Below are 22,612 nucleotides of genomic sequence, written 5' to 3'. Positions count from 1 at the left end.
AATAAAGACTATTTTGGGCTTTTAGGTTATTGAAATAAAGTCACCTCTAGAAATTGTGCTGATAGCCAATAGTAAAATTCAAAATGCAGAGAATGTAATATATTGTGTAATATATTTATTATGTAATCTATGTAAACTACATAATGTGTGTTATCAACTGTATACAGGGATTTATACATCATTTATCATTCCCATTAAAACAGTAAAATCTTGATTAAATCAGTTTTACTGTACTGCTCATAAGTTTGGGTTACTTAAAAATGATTTGTTTGTTAATTGTTTTTGTTTGTCATGTTAAAATGCTGCTTGTTTATATCAGATTAGCTGTATTGCTGATTTAAAAACAATACAATACAATTAGCTTGTTGAAAGGCTGGAGCATCAGCCTTTGGGGTGTCATTTATAGTAATTTGTACCTGTGACAGTTATTTAATTCACAAAGCCAGTTATACATGAGCACAGTTACTCAGTGTTAACAAAATAACAAAGACCATTATAGTGGCATTAGAGATTAGTGTACCTGAACTACACAGAATAGAATTTTTTTCCTGTCTTTGATCTAGACTGTTTTACTGCCCTAACCCAAGATTCTCCTGTCTGCTTTATTCCATGCTTGGCAGACGGCTCAGAAATTGGCCCACAACAAGAAGAAGGTGCAGTACCTACATTACTGTCTTGTCCTTCACATTGCTGAGTATAGCTTTTCATGTGATTTACTCTGTCCATTTCAGTGTTTTTCTGACTATCTTGTGATTTGATTATTTTTAAGTGTACTGTCATTTTGATGAATCTGTTAGATTTCCTGAATCTAACACAACTTTACATTTGGCAGCACGGTGGCCTGGTGGTTAGCACTGTTGCCTCACAGCTAGAAGGTCTGGGTTTGAATGTGTGGCATTTTCATGTTCTCCCTGTGTTTGTGTGGGTTTTCTCCAGGTCCTCCGGTTTCTTCCCACAGTCCAAAGACAGGCTGTTACTGGGGTTAGGTTAATTGGTGATTCTAAACTGCCCATAGGTATGAATGGTTGTCTGTATGTCTGTGTTAGTCCTGCAATAGGCTGGCGACTTGTACAGGGTGTACAAGTCTCGGCCTATGACAGCTGAGATAGGCAGAAGATGGATGGAACTTTGCATTGGGGATTTTGGTTGTTTTATTTCAGATATTTTTGCCATCTTCATAATTTGGAAAACCTCCTTCTTGTTAGAATAGAAAAGTGGGCATGTAAGGAATCCATTTATTGTTGGGTGCAGGTAATAGAATATTTCTTACAGTGCTGTTTTGTTTTTTTGGAGGGCTGGGGGGGATATTTGTTGTTGTGGTCAATGTGCTGTTTCTCTCAGGTTGATTTTTTTTTTCTTTTGATTTTATTGTTTTCATGGCTGCTCAAACTCTAAATTTTTCTTTTTAGGAGTCAGATGACAAAATGCAAAATTTCTCAAATTTCTGTACTAGTTGCACAGAAGGTTATCTAGAAATGTGAAAATAAGAGTCTAGCCACACTGCTGATTTTGTTATTATGGAGCTAAGCGAGATTGTAGTGTTAGTTTTCAATGACAATGATAATACAGTGCTCAGAAAAAAAATTAAAGGGACACTTTGAAAACACATCAGATATTAATGGAGGAAAAAAAATCATGCTTGATGTCTATACTGATATGGACTGTTTTAGGAACAAAAGGATGCTACATCATTTGGTGGAAATGAAAATGATCAACCTACAGATGGCGGAATTCAAAAATACCTCAAAACTCAAACTGGAAAAATGATGCAGCAGGCTATTTCAGTGTTGGATAAATTCAAAAACTTATCAAAAACCAAGGCCAGTCAATCAATTTCCAAATTAAAGATACAGCTGTCAAAACAACTGTATCTTTAATTTTCTTTCAATAAAGAGACAGTTGTTTTGACAGCCTGCAAGTGCCTCTCAAACCCCTGCCTCAGCACCACGACATATGACCTTATTTGGAAGTAAGTACACAGATGAGAGAGGTAGTAAAAACCACAACATTTGACAAAATTTCACTTTGACATGATCTACAAACTGACATAGTATAACCCTTCACCTCTGTCAACTTTCTCGGTAACTAAGATAAAGCACTTCGATAAAGATCAAAGTGACATTAAGACTGTGGTTAACGTTTGTCTTCACACTTCTACAAATAAAGCATATAAGGTTTAGAGAGGTCATACAAAGGTCCATCTCTAATACAGCCGTTTGGATGAGCATTATATACATAAGCATAATTATTATAAAGAATGGTTAGCATACTAGTACAGAGCTTATTTTTCCAACATCTGTTTTGCCAGAATTTCATTGCAGCAACTTAAGATGATACTCAGTAGTTTGTATAGCGCCCATGTGCTTGAATTGTTGCCTGACAATGGCAAGGCATCAGGGTAATGAAACGATGGATGGTGTCCTGTGGGTCTGGACCAGGCCATTACTGAGCTCCTGGACAGTCTGAGCTGCAACCTGGCAGTGTCGGATGAATCAAAACATTATGTCCCAGAGGTATTCTATTGGATTTAGGTCAGGTGAGTGTGGAGGTATCAATTCCTTCATCCTCCAGGAGCTACCTACATACTTTTGCCACAAAAGGCCAGAAATTGTTGTGCACCAGGAGGAACCCAGTGCGCAGTTCACAAGCATAGGGTCTGAAAAGTGGAATTTCATCCCAATACCTAATGCCAGTCAGGGTGCCGTTGCCTATCTTGTACATGTCTGTGTGTCCTTCCATAGATATGCCTCCCCAGACCATCACTGATCCACCACCAAATTGAATGATGTTACATGTAGCATAATCTTTGCCACGGCTTCTCCAGACCCTTTCACATCTGTCACATATGCTCATGAAAACACATGCGTCATATATTAAGGGTTCATCATGGTTAGTAGGATTTATGACATTTGATGTTAGGGATCTTATCTGGTCACAAGAAAACATCAAACTGAATACATGAGGTCACACAACAGCTGAACTAAGTAATGAATAATTAAAGACATTATAATTTAACATATGTTCCCAGTCTTTGTTGTGCACAGAATAGTATACTTGACATAAACCTTATCATTAGACTCTGGGAGAGCAGCAATTATATTTAAAAAATATTGAATTCATCTTCAGTCATTTCACAGTGCCCTTCTTTCAAACAGAACTTCCCAATATGGACAATTACATAATTTTTGTGATTTACCTCACCACCACAGTGAATTTTAAGTCAAACTTTCAAGAAGTGCAGACTTTCAATTTTATTTCAAGGCGTTAAACAAAAGTAAGAATTGTTTTTCAAGTCCTTTGCAGTCAATAACTATCGAAGGCTTGAACCCACCAGCATCACTAAATATGGTGTGTCATCCCTTGAAATGCTATAAGGCCTTTACTGCAGCTGTCTACTGCTTCTTTATGGTTGTCTCTGCTTTCAGTTTCAGTCACTCTAAAGCCTGCTTTACTAGGTTGAGATGAGGTGACTGACTTGGCAATAAAAGAATATCCCATTTCTTTGCTTTCAGAAACTCTTGCCTTGCATTTGAAGTATGATTTGTTTACAAATGCACAGATATGTGCATATATACAGTGTATCACAAAAGTGAGTACACCCCTTACATTACTGCAGATATTTAAGTATATCTTTTCATGGGACAGCACTGACAAAATGACACTTAACATTAGACAAACATAACCCTAATGAATGACGATTTGATTTATTAAGGGGAAAAATCCTACCTGGCCCTATGTGGAAAAAGTAAGTGGTTGTGCCACCCTTGGCAACAAGAACTGTAATCAAGTGTTTGTAATGAGTCTTTCACATCGCTGTGGAGGGATTGCAGCCCACTCTTCTTTGCAGAATTGTTTTAAATAATATGCACTGAGGGTTTTCAAGTCTGAGTGACCTGTTTAAGGTCATACAAAAGCATCTCAATCGAATTTAAGTCTAGACTTTGACTAGGCAGATCCAAAATCTTTGTTTATTTACTGAGCAATTCATAGGTGGACTTGCTGATTGGCTTTGGATCATTGCCCTGCTGCATAACTCAACTGCATAAACTGATGGCCAGACATTCCCTGGAGGGGAAGGAGGCATCGTAGGGGTCAAGTGAAATGTGTGTCGGGCGGTGGCCAAGGGTGGAGGCCCTGGCGAACCGATCCCCGGCTTCAAGACTGGCTATTGGGGAAGGTAGGGAAGGAGTTTGAACTAGTGCGTGAGACTAGAGCAATACCAGCTAGATATAGTCCGACTCACCTCAATGCATGGCCTGGGCTCTGGAACCAGTCTCCTGGAGAGGGGCTAGACTCTGTTCCAGTCTGGAGTTGCCCTCAGTGAGAGGCGGTGAGCTGGGGTGGGTATTCTTGTATCCCTTCGGCTTGCTGCCTGTACGTGAAAGTTTTCACCAGTAGAAGAGAATGGGTCCTGACTGTTATTTGCGCTTATGCGCCGAATGACAGTTCAGAGTACCCACTCTTCTTGGAGTGACTGTGCAAGGCTAACGTAGGCAATGACAGTGAGACCTGGAGGGGCGTGATTGGTAGGAACGGCTTGCCTGATCTAAACTTGAATGGTGTTTTCTTATTGGACGTGTGTGTAAACCACAGTTTGTCCATAAAGAACACCATGTACTTAAGTACACGTGGCACCAGGACACTGTAGGTTACAGGTTGATGATCGATTTTGTAATCATATCATCAGATCTGCGGCCGTATGTTCTGGACACTCGGGTGAAGAGAGCAGCTGAGCTGTCACCACCTGGTGGTGAGTTGGATCAGGTGGCGGTGGAGCATGCTAGACAGATGCACCTAAACGAATTGTGAGGGTGCGCTGGGAACTGGCTGAGGCCCCAGTCCATGAGAGCTTCAACTCCCACCTCCAGCAGAACTTTTGACAGCATTGAGTCATGGTCCACTGAGTCCGAATGGACCAGTGGACCATTCGGACTCAACCATTGTTGAGGCTGCTGATCAGATTTGTGGATGCAAGGTGGTTGTTGCTATTGGGCTTGGTTAGCCTGTGGGACTCCTGAGGCAGCTGACGGTACCAGCAGGCCAAGCGGAACGTGGCTCAGGCAGCAGCCGAAGCAAAAACTCAGGTGTCGGAGTGAGGCCATGGGAAAAGTCTTTAGGATGGCCTCAAACAATTTCGGGAAACAGTCAGGTGACTCAGAAGAGGAAAGCGGTGCTCTTCGCACATGGTCTATAGCACAGGTGGGGCGCTGCTGACTTCAACTGAGGCTATAGTCAGGTGGTGGAAGAAATACTTTGAGGACCTCCTTAATCCCACTGACCAACCTTCTGTAGTGGAAGCAGAATCTGGGGATGAGGGGGATGACTCGCCCATCGCTGGGGGTTAGGTTACTGAGGTCGTTAAACAGCTCCTTTTCGGCAGGGCCCCTGGGGTGGACGAGATTTGCCCTGGGTGGACTGTGAGAAAGCATTCAACCGCGCCCCTCGGGGTATCCTGTGGGAGGTGGGAGTATGGTATGTCTGGCTATTCAATCCCTGTGCAACCACAGTGAGAGTTTGGTCTGTATTGCCAGCAATAAGTCAGAATCATTTCCCGTGTGTGTTGGACTTCGCCAGGGCTGCCCCTTGTCACCAATTCTGCTCATAATATTTATGGTCTGTTTATGTTATAGCCAAGCATCTCAAGGATTCAATTGAATTTAATTTAATTTATATAGCACCAAATCACAATAATGTAATTATTGCAAAGTAAAGTCCATGAAATAATTAGAGAAAACCCATCAAGCAAAACATCCCCCTATGAGCAAGCAACAGGGGGAAGGAAGAACTCCCTTTTAACAGAAAGAAACCTCAGTCAGAACAAGGCTCAGGGAAGGGCAGTCATCTGCCACGATCGGTTGGGGGTTGGGGAGGAAGATGGTACAAAAAATATGCTGTGGAAGAGAGTCAGAGCTTAATAATAACTAATGATTAAATGCAGAGTGGTCTATAAATAGAGTGAAAAAAGATAAATGAAAATACCCCCAGCAGCCTCGGCATATGTATAGCAAGTGGAAGAACCCTAATTTCCAGTGTAGCAGAGTGAAACTAAAAATCAATGTCACTTTAAATTCACCACCATTCACTTTAACCCCTGAATGGTGGAGGTTTTGAAACATATCTCTATGTTGTAAGAGCCCGTTTCTAATCCTGCTTTCTGACCATGTTTGTGCATGTGTGTAGGCACCTGAGGGTGAGCTTCAGCCGATGACAGAGGTGGATCTCTTCATCTCCACCCAGAGAATAAAAGTGCTCAACGCTGACTCTCAGGTACCCATTCAGTCTTTTATCATGTTTCCCTTTCATCTAAATAGCCCTTTCATTTTTACATATTTCACAGGTTGAGTAGTGTTCTGGTAATATCTGTGTTAACATGGGGTTCTGCTATATATTAGTGTAAAGGCACCGTCATAGGGAAATAAAGCCAGCCACACAACAGATCTCTGAAATGTATTTTGAGAACAGTCAGTTGAAACACTAGATTGAAATTAAAATACACAGTAAAAATATGGTCGATACACTGAAAAATCAACATCATAAGCTTTAACAAAAAGGAAAGTTTTAAGCCTTATCTTAAAAACAGAGAGGCTGTTCTGACTAGGGTTTAATATTTTTCCCGAAAATGACATGAATCAAATCCCGGGAAAAGACGAGCCATTTCCCAGGAATCCCGGGAAAAAGTTTTTTTAATTTTTTTATTTTAATTAGGCCTTCTGTAGCCTGTGTCGGGCTTAACCTATTCTGATATTGTAGAGGTAGCTTTCCAGCTATGTCCTGTTATGCCCAGTAGGGGGTAACGTCGGCTTGATTAATGCAATAAAATCTACATCTCGGCATTCGAGTGCTCGAGCTATGCGGTGTTGTATCATTCCTCAACACTCCCTTAACAAATATAATTCGAATATTCCTCCATTGTACATGGAATTATACCAAGCTATTTTACAATTGCTGGTGCAAAACAATACGGTTCATGTCCACAGCATTGATAAAGGCTCAGCCACGCTGTCGTGGCGACATCTGTTGCACTATATCTCCACCAATGGAACGCTGTAATAGTCATTGAAAAGTTAACTACCGTACTACACTATAATATGACATAACACAGGGCCTTGAGTAATGCACTATGACTTGGTCATTGCCAAATTTATAACGCCGTGTCTAAGAGTTAAAGTAGGTTCGTTGTGAATTGTCTTTTGAAAAACTGGCCAATCCTTATAGCCTAAAAAATATACATTTTACTCAACTCCATTTTAAAAGCGAAATATGTTAAAGTAATCTATTTCATGATACTTTCTTCACACATTAGGCCCATATCCTAATTCATGATTGTTAGTAAGTGGCTGCAAACGAGGAAAAGAAACACTCAAAGTTAAACAGATATTTCTTTATTGTTCAGGGCAGGCATATTTTATAGGCTATATAATGCAATATAACAATATATAATAATATAAAATTATATAATACAAAATACCTTAAGCTAAACACATTGCCTACGATTTCAACAAATTAAAGAGGAAAAAAGTACAACTGTTTAATACCTCTATTAAAACGCTTGAGATGAAGGCTGAAGCCTTAAACGGAGGCTGAACGTGCCTGAAATGAAGAGTAATGCTTTTCGCATTAAACGAACCCTTCTCTCAATATTTCCTTAAATTTAACATTCTGAAGCTTTCTTTTCTTTCTGAAAGTCAAATCGACGCGCGCGACTTTTTTCCCGGTTTCCCGTCTTAACGTTTCCTGGGAAACGGGAAATGGTTCTGATCGCATTTCCCGGGAATCCTGGGTACCGGGATTAAACCCTAGTTCTGACTGTTCTTTGTTCTTATGTGGCAAATGACAGTTCAGAGTACCCACCCTTCTTGGAGTCGCTGGGCAGGGTGCTCAAGGGTGCTCCATCCGGTGACTCCATTGTCCTACTGGGAGACTTCAACGCCAAGTGGAATGCAGCTTGGGCAGTGGCCAAAGCAAAAATTTGGGTGTGGGAGGAGTTTGGTGAAGCCATGGAAAAAGACTTTTGGATTGCCTCGAAGCGATTCTGGCAAATGGTCAGGCAACTCAAGAGGGGAAAGCGGCGCTCTACTCACATGGTGCGGGTGGGGCACTGTTGACTTCAACTGAGGCTATTGTCAGGTGGTGGAAGAAATACTTCAAGGACCTCCTTAATCCCACTGACATGCCTCCTGTAGTGATAGTAGAATCTGGGGATGAGGGGGATGACTCATCTATCACTGGGGGTGAGGTCATTGAGGTGGTTCAACAACCTTTTGGGGGCCCCATGTTCCTGAAGGCTCTGGATTGTAGGGCTGTCTAGGTTGACATGCCTCTGCAACATTGCATGGAGATCTGCGGCAGTGCTACTGGACTGGCAGACCAGGTTGGTGGTCCTCGTCTTTAAGAAGGGAGACCAGAGGGTGTGTTCCAACTATGGGGGTGGGGTGTGTGTGTGTGTGTGTGGGGGGGGGGGGGGGGGGGGGGGGGGGGGGTCACACTTCTCACCCTTCCCGGTAAGGTCTATGCAAGGGTGCTACATTAGTCAAACCTCTGATTCAAGAGGAACAATGCAGTTTTCTTCCTGGTCGTAGGAACCGATTCTTCATCCTCCCAAGGATATTCAAGCACACGTGGGATGTCTACATGTGTTTTGTGGACTTGGAGAAGGCATTCGACTGCATCCCTTGGGGTATCCTATGAGGGGTGCTGCCCAGACCATTCATGCCCTGTACAACTGCAGTGAGAGCTCGGTCCGTATTGCCAGCAATAAGTCGGACTTGTTTCCTGTGGGTGTTGGACTTTGTCAGGGCTACCCTTTGTCAACAATACTGTTCATAATTTTTATGGACAGAATTTCTCTGCGTAGCCAAGTGGCAGAAGGCTTCCACCTTGGTGGACTCAGAATATTATCTCTGCTTTTTGCAGATGATGCAGTCCTCTTGGCTTCATCTGTTGGTGGCCTTGAGCTTGCAGTGAAATAGTTTGCAGCCAAGTGTGAAGCAGCTGGCATGAGAATCAGCATCTCTAAGTCTGAGGCCATGGTCCTCAACTGGAAAAGGGCCCACTTCAGCTCCAGTACGAGTTGCTGCCCCAGGTGGGAGAGTTTAAGTATCTCGGGGTCTTGTTCACGAGTGATGGGAGAAGGGAGCGGGAGATTGACAGACGTATTGGGGCTGCATCTTCAGTGATGCAGATGCAGGGAAGAGGGACCTGAGTGTGAAAGTGAAGCTGTCAATTTACCAGTCAGTCTACATCCTTACCCTCACCTATGGTCGTGTGCTTTGGGTAGTGACCAAAAGAATGAGATCCCAAATACAAGCTGCAGAAATGAGCTTCCTCCAAGGGGTGGCTGGCCTCTCCCTTAGAGATAAGGTGAGGAGTGCAGCTATTCTGCAGGGGTTCAAAGTAGAGCCACTGCTCCTCTACATCAAAAGGAGCTAGCTCAGGTGGTTTGGGCAACTGATTAGGATGCCACCTGAATGCTCTTGGGTGAGGTGTTCGGGCATGTCCTACTTGGAGGAGGCCCTGGGGCAGACCCAGGACATGCTGGAGAGATTATATCTCTCAGGTGGCCTGGGAACGCCTTGGGGTCCCCCCAGATGGGCTGGAGGAGGTGGCTGGGGATAAGAAGGTCTGGGCTTCTCTGCCTCGGCTGCTGCTCCTGTGACTTGGCCCCGCATAAGTGGAAGAAAATGGATGGATGATATGTTTACATGTTTATTACTTCTTCAGAACTTTTCCACATTTATGCGGTGGACTGTTTCTAGACCTCATTTCACTTTCCTTACACCTACTATTTTTAGGGTTTAAATGCATATTTCTAACATGTATTATTAGATTCTGAGGTACTTACAGCAAATGCAGTGTATCTTCAGCATCTTGTACGCATAAATGTATAATTTTTGTATATCAATCTGTTTTGATTTGTAAAAAAGGCTACGAAGTGCTTAATGAAAAGTACTGATGAAGGAAGATCAAGATTGCTACCCTTTTACAAAGATAACACTTGAGTAGATAGTGGGGAAAAAAATCAATTGCTCAGTATTAATGGTAAATTGACTAGTTCTTATATAGTGCGTTTCTACTCTAGCTGAGCACTCAAAGCACTAATATCAAATATTACTAATGTAGTTTTGAATTTACTGTGGCCATTTACTTAGTTTGGTTTCTAAACACAGATATAACTAATACAATGACTATAAATGTCTCTATGATTTCAAGGAAACTCTGATGGACCACCCTTTGCGGACAATCTCCTACATTGCTGACATTGGCAACATAGTGGTTCTGATGGCCCGGCGCAGGATGCCTCGCAGTGACTCACAGGAGAACGTGGAAGCCTCAGAATCAAGTCAAGATAGCAAGCGCCAGTACAAGATGATATGTCATGTGTTTGAGTCTGAGGATGTGAGTCCAAGCACATGTTTTGTGTGATCATTAGATAATTTTAAAAAATTACCCGTTTTTGAAGAGATTCTAAGTCTGCCGTGTCCTCTAGGCCCAGTTGATTGCCCAGTCCATTGGACAGGCCTTTAGTGTGGCTTATCAAGAATTCTTACGGGCCAATGGTATTAACCCTGAGGACCTTAGCCAGAAGGAATACAGTGACCTGCTGAACACTCAGGACATGTACAATGATGACCTCATACACTTCTCCAAGTCTGAGAACTGCAAAGATGTAAGAACACTGTATATTCAACTATTTCTGTACTGGTTTCCCAACAGTATTTTTTTACTTTAAGATAATTTTCTTTGCCACTACTACAGTGGTCTTTTCCAGAATTTAAAATGTTCTGCTTTCTTTCCACAGTTGGGCATGTTTACATAAATCTGTACTGGTAAATGTTGTAGACATTATAACAAAAATGGATTCACATGAAATGTAATTTAAAATGATTTGGTGTTGTTTCTCTTTGCTTGTTGGTTGCCTGTTGTGACCTCAGGTTTTTGTAGAGAAAGCTAAGGGGGAGATTCTGGGTGTGGTCATTGTGGAGAGTGGATGGGGCTCCATCCTACCTACAGTCATCATTGCCAACATGATGCATGCTGGGCCAGCTGAGCGGTCTGGTAGACTAAACATAGGAGACCAGATTATGTCAATCAATGGAACCAGTCTGGTAGGACTGCCCCTGTCTACCTGCCAAAGCATTATAAAGGTATGTGCACCCTTTGGTGGAGGCTCATTTCTAGCAGTTGTATCTGTGTTTTGTTTTGTTTTTTTCTTTTGTTTAATACCCACAGTTTATGGCCATAGCTGAGATGGAACGTAGATAGGTGAATCAAATTTACCATTGTACTCAGCACTCTGTGCTCCATTCAGTCACCACCTCCTGCTCCTCATTTCCTCCACTGGTGAATAATTCCCTGAGATACAGTAACACATCCACTACCTTGAGTGGGTTCTCCAACCTTTGCTAGCTGAGAAGCATGACCTCAGACTTGGAGGTGTTAATTTTCATCTGACTGCACTGCAGTTGGCTGTAATATGAGCTGAAGGTCAAATACAGAAATGCAAAAGTTAAGTCAGTTGGCTGTGTTGCTCTATTGTGTTAGGTAGTCCTGAATTATTTTAAATTATGTGATTTTAAACAGTTAACTTACATATTCACCTGAGCTGTAGCTACAGAACCATGAAGAATTGTGCAGAATTATGTGCAACTGTCTTGACAGAGAAATGGTAAGTGGACTATTACTTATATAGTGCTTTTCTATTTATACTGAACACTCAAAGCACTTTTACACTACAAGAAACATTCACACAGCACTTTAGAGGCCAATGTGCTTTCTTTCTTTCTTTCTTTTTTTAACCTACCTCTCACACACACACACACACACACACACACACACACACACACACACGCGCGCGCGCGCGCACACACACACGCATACACACACACACACTCATTTCATGGATGTATCAGGGGCACTTTGGGTGTTCAATATTTTTGAGCAAGGATACTTCTACACACAGACTGGAATAGCCAGGAGTTGAACCACTGAATGATTACTACATAACTTGCTGTACTTCCTGAACCCCTAGAGTTGTTCAAATGTTGGAAGTAGGGATATTATCATCAGCTTTTATTTTTATAATATAAAAAATAAAAGAATTATTAGTTACTACAACATAAACATTTTAGTATTGTGGTAATCTGTCATTAATGTTTTTTTGTTTTTTTTTATGTCAAATAGTTGTTTATCTCATGTCAGCCAATGAGATTCCTGAGTGCTACTTCCCTCTTTCGAAAGTGGAATGGCAAACAGGCAAGATGGCAGCCTTATATGGAGAAGTGGCAGAATTTCCCTGTGCTCTGTGACCATTAGCCTAGTGCCTATCCTTGGCCCTGTGGGTAGTCTTTGGCTGCAATATATGTAGGGAAATGCTTTCCTTGCTGGACAGGCTTCAAACCTCCTTGGATGCTGGTAAACACCAGGAGCAGTCGTCAGCCATCTCTCCTGTGGGACTTGCACCCTCAAATGCCAGGGCTGGAGGTAACTCCAACAGAATCTCCAAGAAAGAATCTCTACTGGTTTGTTTTGGGAAAAGGATTTACTACACTGTACTATGAATGTCAAAGATCCTCTAGTATTTTGTTAAGGGGAGAGGATTCACTCTGGGGAAATCTGGGTACCTGGAATATTGGTTGAAGGAGGAGGTTTACACCTTTTGAACTCAACTGTAACAAATGAAATTGAACTGGGTTGAACTAATTAGAACTGAACTGAAATACTGGTTTGTTTGCATTCCTGGGAACAGGCTTTTTAAACTTTGGGTTTCTTTATTAATTTTGGTGCTTATTTATTGTACTTTTTTAAGGACATTTTAATGTTGATGAGATTGTTGTTATAATACAGTTTTACAGTATATTGACAAGCATTTTGTGTGTCTTCTGTTTCAAAATGTGCTTAACCCTTTAATACACAGAGTGAATTCATGAATCCAGGTGGGGGCGTGACCCAGAGAAACAAGCTTTTTTTTGTTTTGTTTTTTGTGTCTCTGGCTGGCTTCCCAAAATTTAAAGGATGAGAGTGAGATAATTCATTATGGCCTCCCAGATATCAGGTTACTGTAAGTGTATCAAACCCCACTAAGCTCTGTTGTGCAAACAAAGATGGACACCTCTTCTCTGGTAAAATAAACTGGTACAAGGACAAGCATGTTGTGGAGAGAAGTATTGCTCAAAAGCCATGACAGAATTCATGTATACTGATTTGTGTCACTTGAAAGAATGGTGTGAGGTGAAAAGGATAGTTTATTGGAGCTCTACTTGGACTCAGTGCCCCCTAGTGGACAGGAGAGCTGTCTATATTAGACTGGGCTCTGCCAGGTTTAGGGACCCCCTGTTCTACTGGCTCACTCTAATGGTACAGAGGAAAGCTGATGGGAATCTTTGGTCTCTGAAATTAAGAATGTAAATAATCAAACCCATCTCTGGACTAACAGGTAGAGATAGAGTTGCTACTCCATTATTGTGGCTCCCAGTGGACGGCAAAGACTCAACCCTTACAATAAATAGAACATTCAGTTAATGAACTGGGAAAAAATATTATGTGTGATTTGAAGAGGGCAGCATCACTTACTCCAATGTGTTGTTTGTATGCAAACTGAAGAGGATCAAATTTGACTTTGACCTCAAGTCTTAGTAGGTGTAGAATCAGCCGTACCAAGGTTTGAATGATGTGTGATGTAAGGGCCACTGGTCTGTAGTCATTTCGTTAAGCTGGGCACTTTATTTTTGGTACCGGTACAATAAAGGATGTCTTCCACAGTGCTGGCACCTGCCCCAGCTGTAGACTCGGGTAAAAAATCCTGTGGAGAGACTGACACAGTTGGGCATCAAAGTCCTTAAGCATCCTTGGACAGACACCATCAGGGCCAGCAGCCATCCCAGAGCATAGTCTTTTTAGCTCCGATTTCACCCCGTCTCTGTGATAGACAAGGGTGGAGGAACAGGTGTGAGGAGGCAAGCAGCTGCCACATTAGCTATGCAAGGAGATGGGATAGCTGTGGTGGAGAAGCACATTGTGGAGGAGAAGACTGAGTAGCAGAGAAGATGCCCACATATTGAGGAGAAGAAGAAGAAGACAACTGAAGAGCAATAGTGGAAGTCAAATCTATTGAAGAACTGATTGAGTTCATCAGCTCTTTCCACAACACTAATAAGTGGCTGACATGGTATTGATTCCTTTCCACACCTCACCTGCTGTTTTGTAGATTCCTTTCTGACTTCTTTTTGTACTCCACTTTTGCCATTTTCATTCTTTTCTTCAGCTCATGTTGCACCTGTTCGAGCCGTTCTGTCTCACCATCCCAGAAAGCTACCCTTTTCTGGTGGAGGGTTGCCTTTATGACACTTGTAATCCAGGGTTTGTTATTGTGCAACCAGCCAACAGTTTTTATAGGTATGGCTGTGTCTCTACAGAAGTTGATGTATTCAGTAAAGCAATCAACCTGTCTGTCAGTGCCCATACTGGTCTCATCTGTTTCCAGCAGCGCATTCAAATCTGTGCATTCAAATCAGTCCCTGAGAGTCTTCGCTTTGTAGCATGACTGCAGACAAACCAGGCAGGCGAGCAAATGGCCTATTATTAACAATTTTATGTTTCTGTATACAGTGTATGTGTATTATATCAGCACACATACCTACTAGAAAATACTACTAGAAAAATTTGTATATGAGAGGAAAACTCAAATGCCACCCCTCCATTTCTTGGAGACGTGGCACTGTTACTATTTGTTGAAGCAATATTGTTGCATGATGTCAAGTGTCCATACCTGTAGATGGGTGAGTGTAACCAAATCAGGCTGTCATTTAACACAGGTGTCATGAGAAGACAGTCATGCCTGTCAGGAAACTGAAACTACATGAAAAATGTCCTCCTTTAACATTTCTGAGCCTCGATGATTTGGGTGTAGTCCGTTTGCTGCAAAGAATGTAGTGCAATCCCAAAACAGATTAAAATTATCTATGAAATTAAATCCCTCAGTCAGAGAATGTTCTCTGAGCGAAGTGTGCAAATTTAGAAGTCTAGAGAACCGACCAACACTGTGACCCAACATTCGAATTGGACCGGAGATAACAAAATGTTTCTTCTGTAAGTTTTGATTAAGCTGTGGAGAATTGTAAAAGCCTGTTTCAGTAGCTCTGATTGCTTACGTTTAATGTCATTTGTGCCAACATGTATCAAACACTTTTTGATTGTTGGATGTTCATCCAGCAGACTTGGGATTTGTTGCTGACTGTTGCTCCTGGAAAACAATAGGTTCTTACTGATTTTGCATGGATATTCCTTATTGCTGAATCCTCAATTAGCATTTTCAGAGATGAATGGGGGGAACTGGACTCTTTGGAGGATGCTGTGATAACATACCAGAAGTAGCAGTAGCCCAGTGTTCAGTATCAGCTGTTTCAGGACTTTGGGGATTGCTGGCATCAACACTCTCATAGTTTGCATTGGAGCGGCACCCCTTGAGCTGCTGTTGGAGTCTGTGTCCGCTACAGTAGCATGCCATTTCTGATGTTAAGGGGCAGGTGGTGGGATAACTTCCTTCTCACGGAGGATTGCTTTACAGCTACCTGACATTAGGTGTGGAGGCGACAGAGAGGAACCTGTTTCCAACTCTGGGTGCCAATGTAAAAATGGCTTGGGTGCAAGGGACCGATGGGCTAGTGGGGAGAATTCATGGACATCCAGGATGCTGAATTTATTTTCAAACTGGATTTCTTCATGATGATGGGAGTGGCATGACCGCCTGACACTGTCAAGTACTGTATCCATCAGTACTTGACTTTGCTGCTACCAGTTGTAGCACATGTTCTAGAATTTAAGACATTCCTGCATTTTAACTAATTAGTGTGTGCCATCTGGCTTCATGGATAAGATAAAGTTGGGTATCATCTGCATAACAATGAAAATATATGCAATGCATATAATACTGCCCAAGAGAAGCATGTATAAATAGAATTGGTCCTAGCACAGAACCCTGTGGAACACCATAATTAACCTTCGTGTGTGAAGAAGACTCCCCATTTATATGAACAAATTGGAGCCTATTAGATAATTATGATTCAAACCACTGCAGTGCAGTACCTTTAATACCTATGGCATGCTCTAATGTAATAAAATATAGTGGTCAACAGTATTCAAAGTTGCACAGATGATCAGTTAACTGAAGAATTTTTGAGATAAAAGCAAAGTTGGAGATTGACCTATAATTAGCTAAGACAGCTGGGTCAAGTAATGGCTTTATAAGTAATGGTTTAATTACTGCCACCTTAAAAAGCCTGTGGTCAATAGCCAACTAATAAAGACAGACTGATCACATTCGAAACATTAATTAATGGTAGGACTTATTTGAGCAGTCTTGTAGGAATGGGGTCCAATAGAAATGTTGATGTGCTGAAAAGAAACCTGGGTTGTTTTTATTTTCTTCAGTCAGTGATGAATGATAATCCCTGCAGAGTAGTTCGTCATCAGTGGATTTAAGTGCCCCCCAGCCAGCAAGTGGAGTTTATGGTCACACTTTGATATGGATGTATTGAACATCATTCATCCAAGTATCCTTGGGCAAGATACTGAACAATAAGTTGCTCTCCGACGCAAGCGTTGGAGTATGAATGTGTGTGAATGTTAGACAATAAAAGCTTAGTTACACATGGAAGTGCTTGTATGAATGTGAATGGGTGAATGTAAACATGTTGTATAAGCACTTTGAGTGCTCAGACAGAGTAGAAAAGCGCTATATAAGAACTAGTCCATTTACATGCTTCCCTCTGACAGTATCATTAGAAGGCATGGCATACATTTTCACTGCTATGCAGATAATAACCAGCTTTATCTACCCATGAAACCAGATGACACAAACCAGTTACTTAAACTGTAGGAATGTCTTAAAGGCATACAGACCTAAAGACATACAGACCTGGATGGCATCTAATTTTCTGCTTGCAGATAAAACTGAAGGTATTGTACTCAGCCCTGCATAGCATAGAAACAGATACTCACTATGGATGGCATTACTTCCAGTAACTGTGAGGGATCTTGGAGTAATTTTTGATCAAAATATGTCCTTCAGTGCACATATTATGTAGGGCTGCTTTCTTGTATTTGCTCAATACCAGACTACAGATGGTACAAAATCCTACCTTACCATATCTGTCTGACCTACTCCACCCGTATGCCCCCTTATGCTCACTCAGGTCATCTGATCTGTCACTGTTAGCCATCTCAAAGACAAAGAGGAAGCTGAGAGGTGGCCATTCTTTTTCAGTCATGGCCCAAACCTGTGGAATGATTTCCCCTTGCACATTAGGCAGGCTGACTCTCTTTCTGCTTTTAAATCCTCTCCTACATGGCATACACAAACATTTCTTCTCTTTGGCTTTTGAGATGTTGGCTTTTATTGTTTTGGGTTTTTTTTTTACTGTTTTATCTGCAGTTTATATTTTATTGTTATATGTATTTTAAACTTGTTTGTATATGTGGACAGCACTTTGGCGTTGCTTTTAAAGTACACTATAAATAATGTTGAGTTGTGTTCTAAAATTAGAAACATCTTGTCTCAGAGTGATGCAGAAAAACTGATTAATGCATTAATCACTTTTAGGCTGGACCATTGTAAATCCTTGCAATCAAGTTGTAAAACTTCCTGAAAAGCCTTCAGCTGATCCAAAATGCTACAGCAAGAATATTGACAGGGACTAGAAAGAGAGAGCATATTTCTCACATATTGGCTTCTCTTCATTGGCTCCCTGTTAAATCTAGAATTTAATTTAAAATCCTTCTTTTCATGTACAAGGTCTTGAATAATCAGGCCCCATCTTATCTTAAAGACCTCATTGTATCTTATCACTCCAATAGAGCACTTCACTCTTGGACTGCAGGATTACTTACAGTTATTAGGGTATTTAAAAGTAGAATGGGAGGCACAGCATTGACCTTTCAGGCCCCAGTTTGGATTTTGAAGAGAGACATGCTTTCTACTTTTAAGATTAGGCTTATTTTATTTATTTTTATTAGGCTTACTTTTATTTTGATCACGCTTATTAAGTTGAATCAGGTGACCCTTAGTTGCACGACCCAGACTGCTGGGAGGATTCCCACGATGCACTGAATATTTCTTCTTTACTCACCTCTTGCCACTCTCTATCTGTTTATACAACGTTCTGAATTTAATCATTAGTTATTATTATCTGGCTCTCTTCCACAGTGTGTCTTTTGTCCTGTCTCCCTCCCGTCACCCCAATTGGTCACAGCACATGGCTTCCTCTCCCTGAGCCTGGTTCTGCCATAGGTTTCTTCCTGTTAAAGGGGAGTTTTTCCTTCCCACTTTTGCCACGTGCTTGCTCACAGTGGTCGTTTGATTGTTGGGGTTTTCCTCTGTATTACTGTATGGTCTTTACCTTACATTACAAAGCACCTTGAGGTGACTGTTGTGATTTGGTGCTACATAAATAGAATAGAATAGAATTGGATTGTATTGGACTGGAACACTATTAGTCATGGATTGGCCTCTCCAGAGCCTGGACCTCAACATTATTGAAGCAGTGTGGGAGGCGGTCATACCAAATATTGACTTTCAAGTTTCTTAGATTTATGTGTGTGTCTGTATATTATTGTATATAATTCACTGCTGAACTAATTTCATTCCAACTATCTCTTTCCAAACTCTCTTCTTATGTAGGGTCTGAAGAACCAGTCTCAGATAAAGCTGAATATTGTGAGATGTCCCCCAGTGACTACAGTACTCATCAGAAGGCCAGACCTCCGCTACCAGCTGGGCTTCAGTGTCCAGAATGGCATTGTGAGTAGTGCTGTGATTTTTCTCTATGTTAAATGATGATTGCAATTTTGTTAAATTTCTTTGTCTCTGATGTATGTTCAACAGATTTGCAGCCTTATGCGTGGGGGCATCGCTGAACGGGGCGGGGTCAGAGTGGGTCACCGCATCATTGAGATCAACAGTCAAAGTGTTGTGGCCACACCCCATGAAAAAATTGTCCAGATCCTGTCCAATGCTGTGGGAGAGGTAAGACATTATGGTACACTGTACATAAGACTGTCATCTGGATCTTTTGATGCTTACATACAGTAATTAAAATTAATATCCATCCATCCTCTTATCCTGTTCAGGGTCGTGGGAGCTTATCCCAGCTAACATAGGGTGAGAGGCAGGGTACACCCTGTACAGGTCGCCAGCCTGTTGCAGGGCCCACACAGAGAGCTAGACAACCATTCACACTCACATGCAATTTAGAGTGACCAATTAACCTAACCCCAATAACTGCATGTCTTTGGACTGTGGGGGGAAACCCACACAGACACGGGAAGAACATGCAAACTCCAGATAGGCCCGGGCTAAGGTGGAATTGAACCCAGACCTTCTAGATGTCATTGTAACTGTGAGGCAGTAGTACTAACCACCACGCCACCGTGCTGCCCTAAAATTAATATATGCAAGTAAAACAGCACATTGGTACAGTAGTTAGACCTTCTGGTTTCAAGCTTCTAGTCTCCAGGACTTTCTGTGTGGTGTTTTCACTGTGGTTGTGTTCTCAATGTGTGTGTGTGTGGGTCCCCTCTGGATACTCCTGCTTCCTCTCATGGTTCCAAAGACATACATGTAAGGTAAACTGCTCATGCATAATTGGCCATAGGTCTGAATGCAAGGCGGACACAACACATGTAAAGGATAACAGTGCTTTATTGGTTTTCCACAGAAAAAGGTGATGTGGCTTGTAGTGTAGAGCATTTTGAGTGGTCACTAAGACTAGAAAAGCTTTATATTAAAAGCCAGTCTGTACAATTCTGCCACCTATCAACCCCGAAGGAGCTAAGGGGAAACACATTTCAATTTAGCTACACAAATGTAATAAATTCTGTTTCATGAGTCTCCAATGAGCAATAAACATGAAAAGAACCCAGTTTTACTAAAGCAAGAAAAAAGAGATTAAGATCTTGAGCCATTTATAAAGATTTAGGTTTAATACTTTACTTTAATTTCCTAGTGCATCACAAAAAATGTAAATATTGTGAAAAAGTTGTTTTTACCTCCACCAAAAGTATGTCAATAAACTTAATGATTTATCAGCTGAAAATTGACAAGACGACTTATAACTTAAAAACTGATTCTTACAACCAATTGTCAGAATTTGTCAACAATATAGAAAGTACCATATAAAGATTTAACATTTGACCTCTGAACTCTCCTTCAAGGGCAATAGATTGGTAAGAGTGATAATAATAGAGATATTTATTAAAACTATGTTTCTATTTGTATATTGAGAAATTCAAGTAAGACATTTAGTAATCCCCAATTTATGAATGAAACCTTCATATGGACAGATTAGGCATAGCTGTGTGTTGTCACTATTTATGACTGTCAGTAGCCATGTCACCATGGCAGCCTCTAGTAGGCCCAGTAGAACTTGAGAATTTGGGTCAGTTTAAAAAATTTCTCCCATATGCCAGTGGAAACATCTTTGTTCATCTGATCTACTTAATTTGTTTAGAGCTGGCATACAATATAGCAGCTGATGTAGTGTCAGGTATCAGGGTAGGTAGTACTGAGTGCTGCTACAATTGTATGTAATAATATAAATACATTTATATCAGAATTCCATGATGATTGCTTTGTTCTGTTGTGTCTGTCTTAGATTCACATGAAGACCATGCCTGCAGCTATGTACCGCCTGCTGACCGCCCAGGAGCAGCCAGTTTACATTTAACACATAAACTGACCTCACAAATCAACTCCCACCCCCAGTCAACTCCTACAACCCAACCCAGCCCAGATCTCATCTTGTACAGCTGATGGATTGTAGTAAGTTGTTAAGAGTGTTCTGTAGCTCAGACTCATCTTTTGGCAACTCAAATACCAATATCATCCATATGTATTCACTAAAAGACTTTTATTCTTAATAAAGATAAATCAGTTAAACAATGTTCACACCTGATGCATTTCCAGTACCTAGTAGTGCCCCAGAATCCTCGGTGGTTTACCGTCGATGTTTTGAAATGTAATATACTGAGTAAAATACTTGAGTCCTTATGAAATTCTAATGTGAATTACAGTTACTTCATGAAACTAAAATAGTTTCCTCATTGTTGAATAAGATAAATTTGTTGCACAGTAGAAATGCTATTTCCGTGGGCTTTCCATGCACATCCAGCACACGTTACAGCAGTGGTCAGACATTTATACTCACTATGGGCATCAATGAATGAATGAATGAAGTTTTATTGCCATGTGGGTGAACAAGTTCACACATTGGAAATTGCAGTTACAGAACACCATCCAAATACACAAACACAACACACATAGGGGGATATGTGTCCTCGGGTCATGCAGCCGACTTGCAGCGCTACCTTTGGCAGGAGGAGAAAACAACACATCATGGGGAAGTTAGGTTAAAAAAAAAAGTCATCTGGTACAGTGCTCAAAAAGAGCACTATACCAGGGTCCAAAAAAACCACCTTAGCAAAGCAATTGCACATGTAAAGCAAGGACAGCGGCGGTAGGTGAGGTCAGGGCAGGAGGGGATGCAGAAGGAGACGAGAGGTGGGGGCATTGTGGAGCCAGATGCCAGGTTCCAGCCAAAACAGTTTGCTGATAGTGGTGGAATTTCATCAGCGGCCGTGATACACCAGACCCAGCTTCACAAATCACAACGCGGAGTGGGGGGGAGAGCAGCCGCACACAGTGCCCTGGAGAGAGATATGGTTGCCAACCCAAGGCCGGCAGGGGAGCCGAATTCCTGATAACAGAAGTTGTTTTGGAACAGGCTGCTTGTTTTTCCAACAGCCTTCAGTCTTACTGGGAAACCATTCAAAAATCCAATATTCCAAATTAGTTGATTGCCGTCCTCACTGTGCAGAACCGAACTATATCTCCTGATCTAACCCCTCTCGCCTGCGAGCTCGCTAATCTTGCGGCTCAGGTCCACCAGGCTTTGAGTCTGAGTTTGTGCGGCTCTGCTCAGCCCTTCCACCTGGATCGGCAGCCTCTGCAGATGTCGAACCGCCGTCCAGATTTTCTTAATTTGCCAGTAAAGCAGGTATCCACCGAGCCCAAACAGAGAAGATACTGCTACCAAAAAGCCGAATATGTAGGCGTCTTCCACGTCTTCCACTCCAAGGGCCGAGAAGCACACAGGTCTCCACGAGCTCCAAGAGTCGATGACGTATCCAACCGGGTCTGTTCCACTGGGACACCCAGGCTCCCCTGTCCCGGATCTCATAGTGGAAAAAATTCGATCAATGATGGAGAATGCCCAGTTTGCCAGATCCATGGTTCAATCTTGTTCTTATTCGGACAGTGTGTAAAAGACGCTCTCACAGCAAGCAGCAAGCGGAGAGATGGGGAGGGCAGGGAGAGAGAGATAGTGCGACCGTCTCCGACAAGAGCAGGAAGAGAACGTCATACAATATAGGAATTAATATGTAATTTTAGACTCTAATTGTCTTTGAACTGTTCTTTTACCGGAGTGGAGTGATTGTACAGCATACATCTTTAATGACTTTACAAAACAAGAATTGTGTGCACAAATTTGAATTTATTTTGGAGTTTCTCTAATCCATACAGGGTCAAAAGTATACATACAGGTTCAAATATATACATTCT

At 41.7% G+C, this 22,612-nt stretch overlaps 1 protein-coding gene across 1 annotated transcript in view; it reads left to right on the top strand.

The window, feature by feature from the left end:
* Window positions 1-20,978, top strand: part of apba1a (amyloid beta (A4) precursor protein-binding, family A, member 1a) — a 58,957-nt gene extending 37,979 nt beyond the window's left edge. Inside the window, exons 6-13 of the mRNA XM_030725598.1 lie at window positions 621-653; window positions 6,181-6,267; window positions 10,210-10,395; window positions 10,487-10,666; window positions 10,932-11,144; window positions 18,674-18,793; window positions 18,878-19,018; window positions 20,646-20,978. Of these exons, the coding sequence (XP_030581458.1) occupies window positions 621-653; window positions 6,181-6,267; window positions 10,210-10,395; window positions 10,487-10,666; window positions 10,932-11,144; window positions 18,674-18,793; window positions 18,878-19,018; window positions 20,646-20,717 (1,032 nt within the window). The 3' untranslated portion in view covers window positions 20,718-20,978. The remainder of the gene's footprint in view (window positions 1-620; window positions 654-6,180; window positions 6,268-10,209; window positions 10,396-10,486; window positions 10,667-10,931; window positions 11,145-18,673; window positions 18,794-18,877; window positions 19,019-20,645) is intronic.
* Window positions 20,979-22,612: the final 1,634 nt, after the last annotated feature.

This window comes from Archocentrus centrarchus, unplaced genomic scaffold (genome assembly GCF_007364275.1).
Source record: "Archocentrus centrarchus isolate MPI-CPG fArcCen1 unplaced genomic scaffold, fArcCen1 scaffold_63_ctg1, whole genome shotgun sequence".
Lineage (NCBI taxonomy): Eukaryota > Metazoa > Chordata > Actinopteri > Cichliformes > Cichlidae > Archocentrus > Archocentrus centrarchus.
Note: the sequence above shows the minus strand (reverse complement) of the source record. Positions and strands in the feature narration are given on the sequence as shown.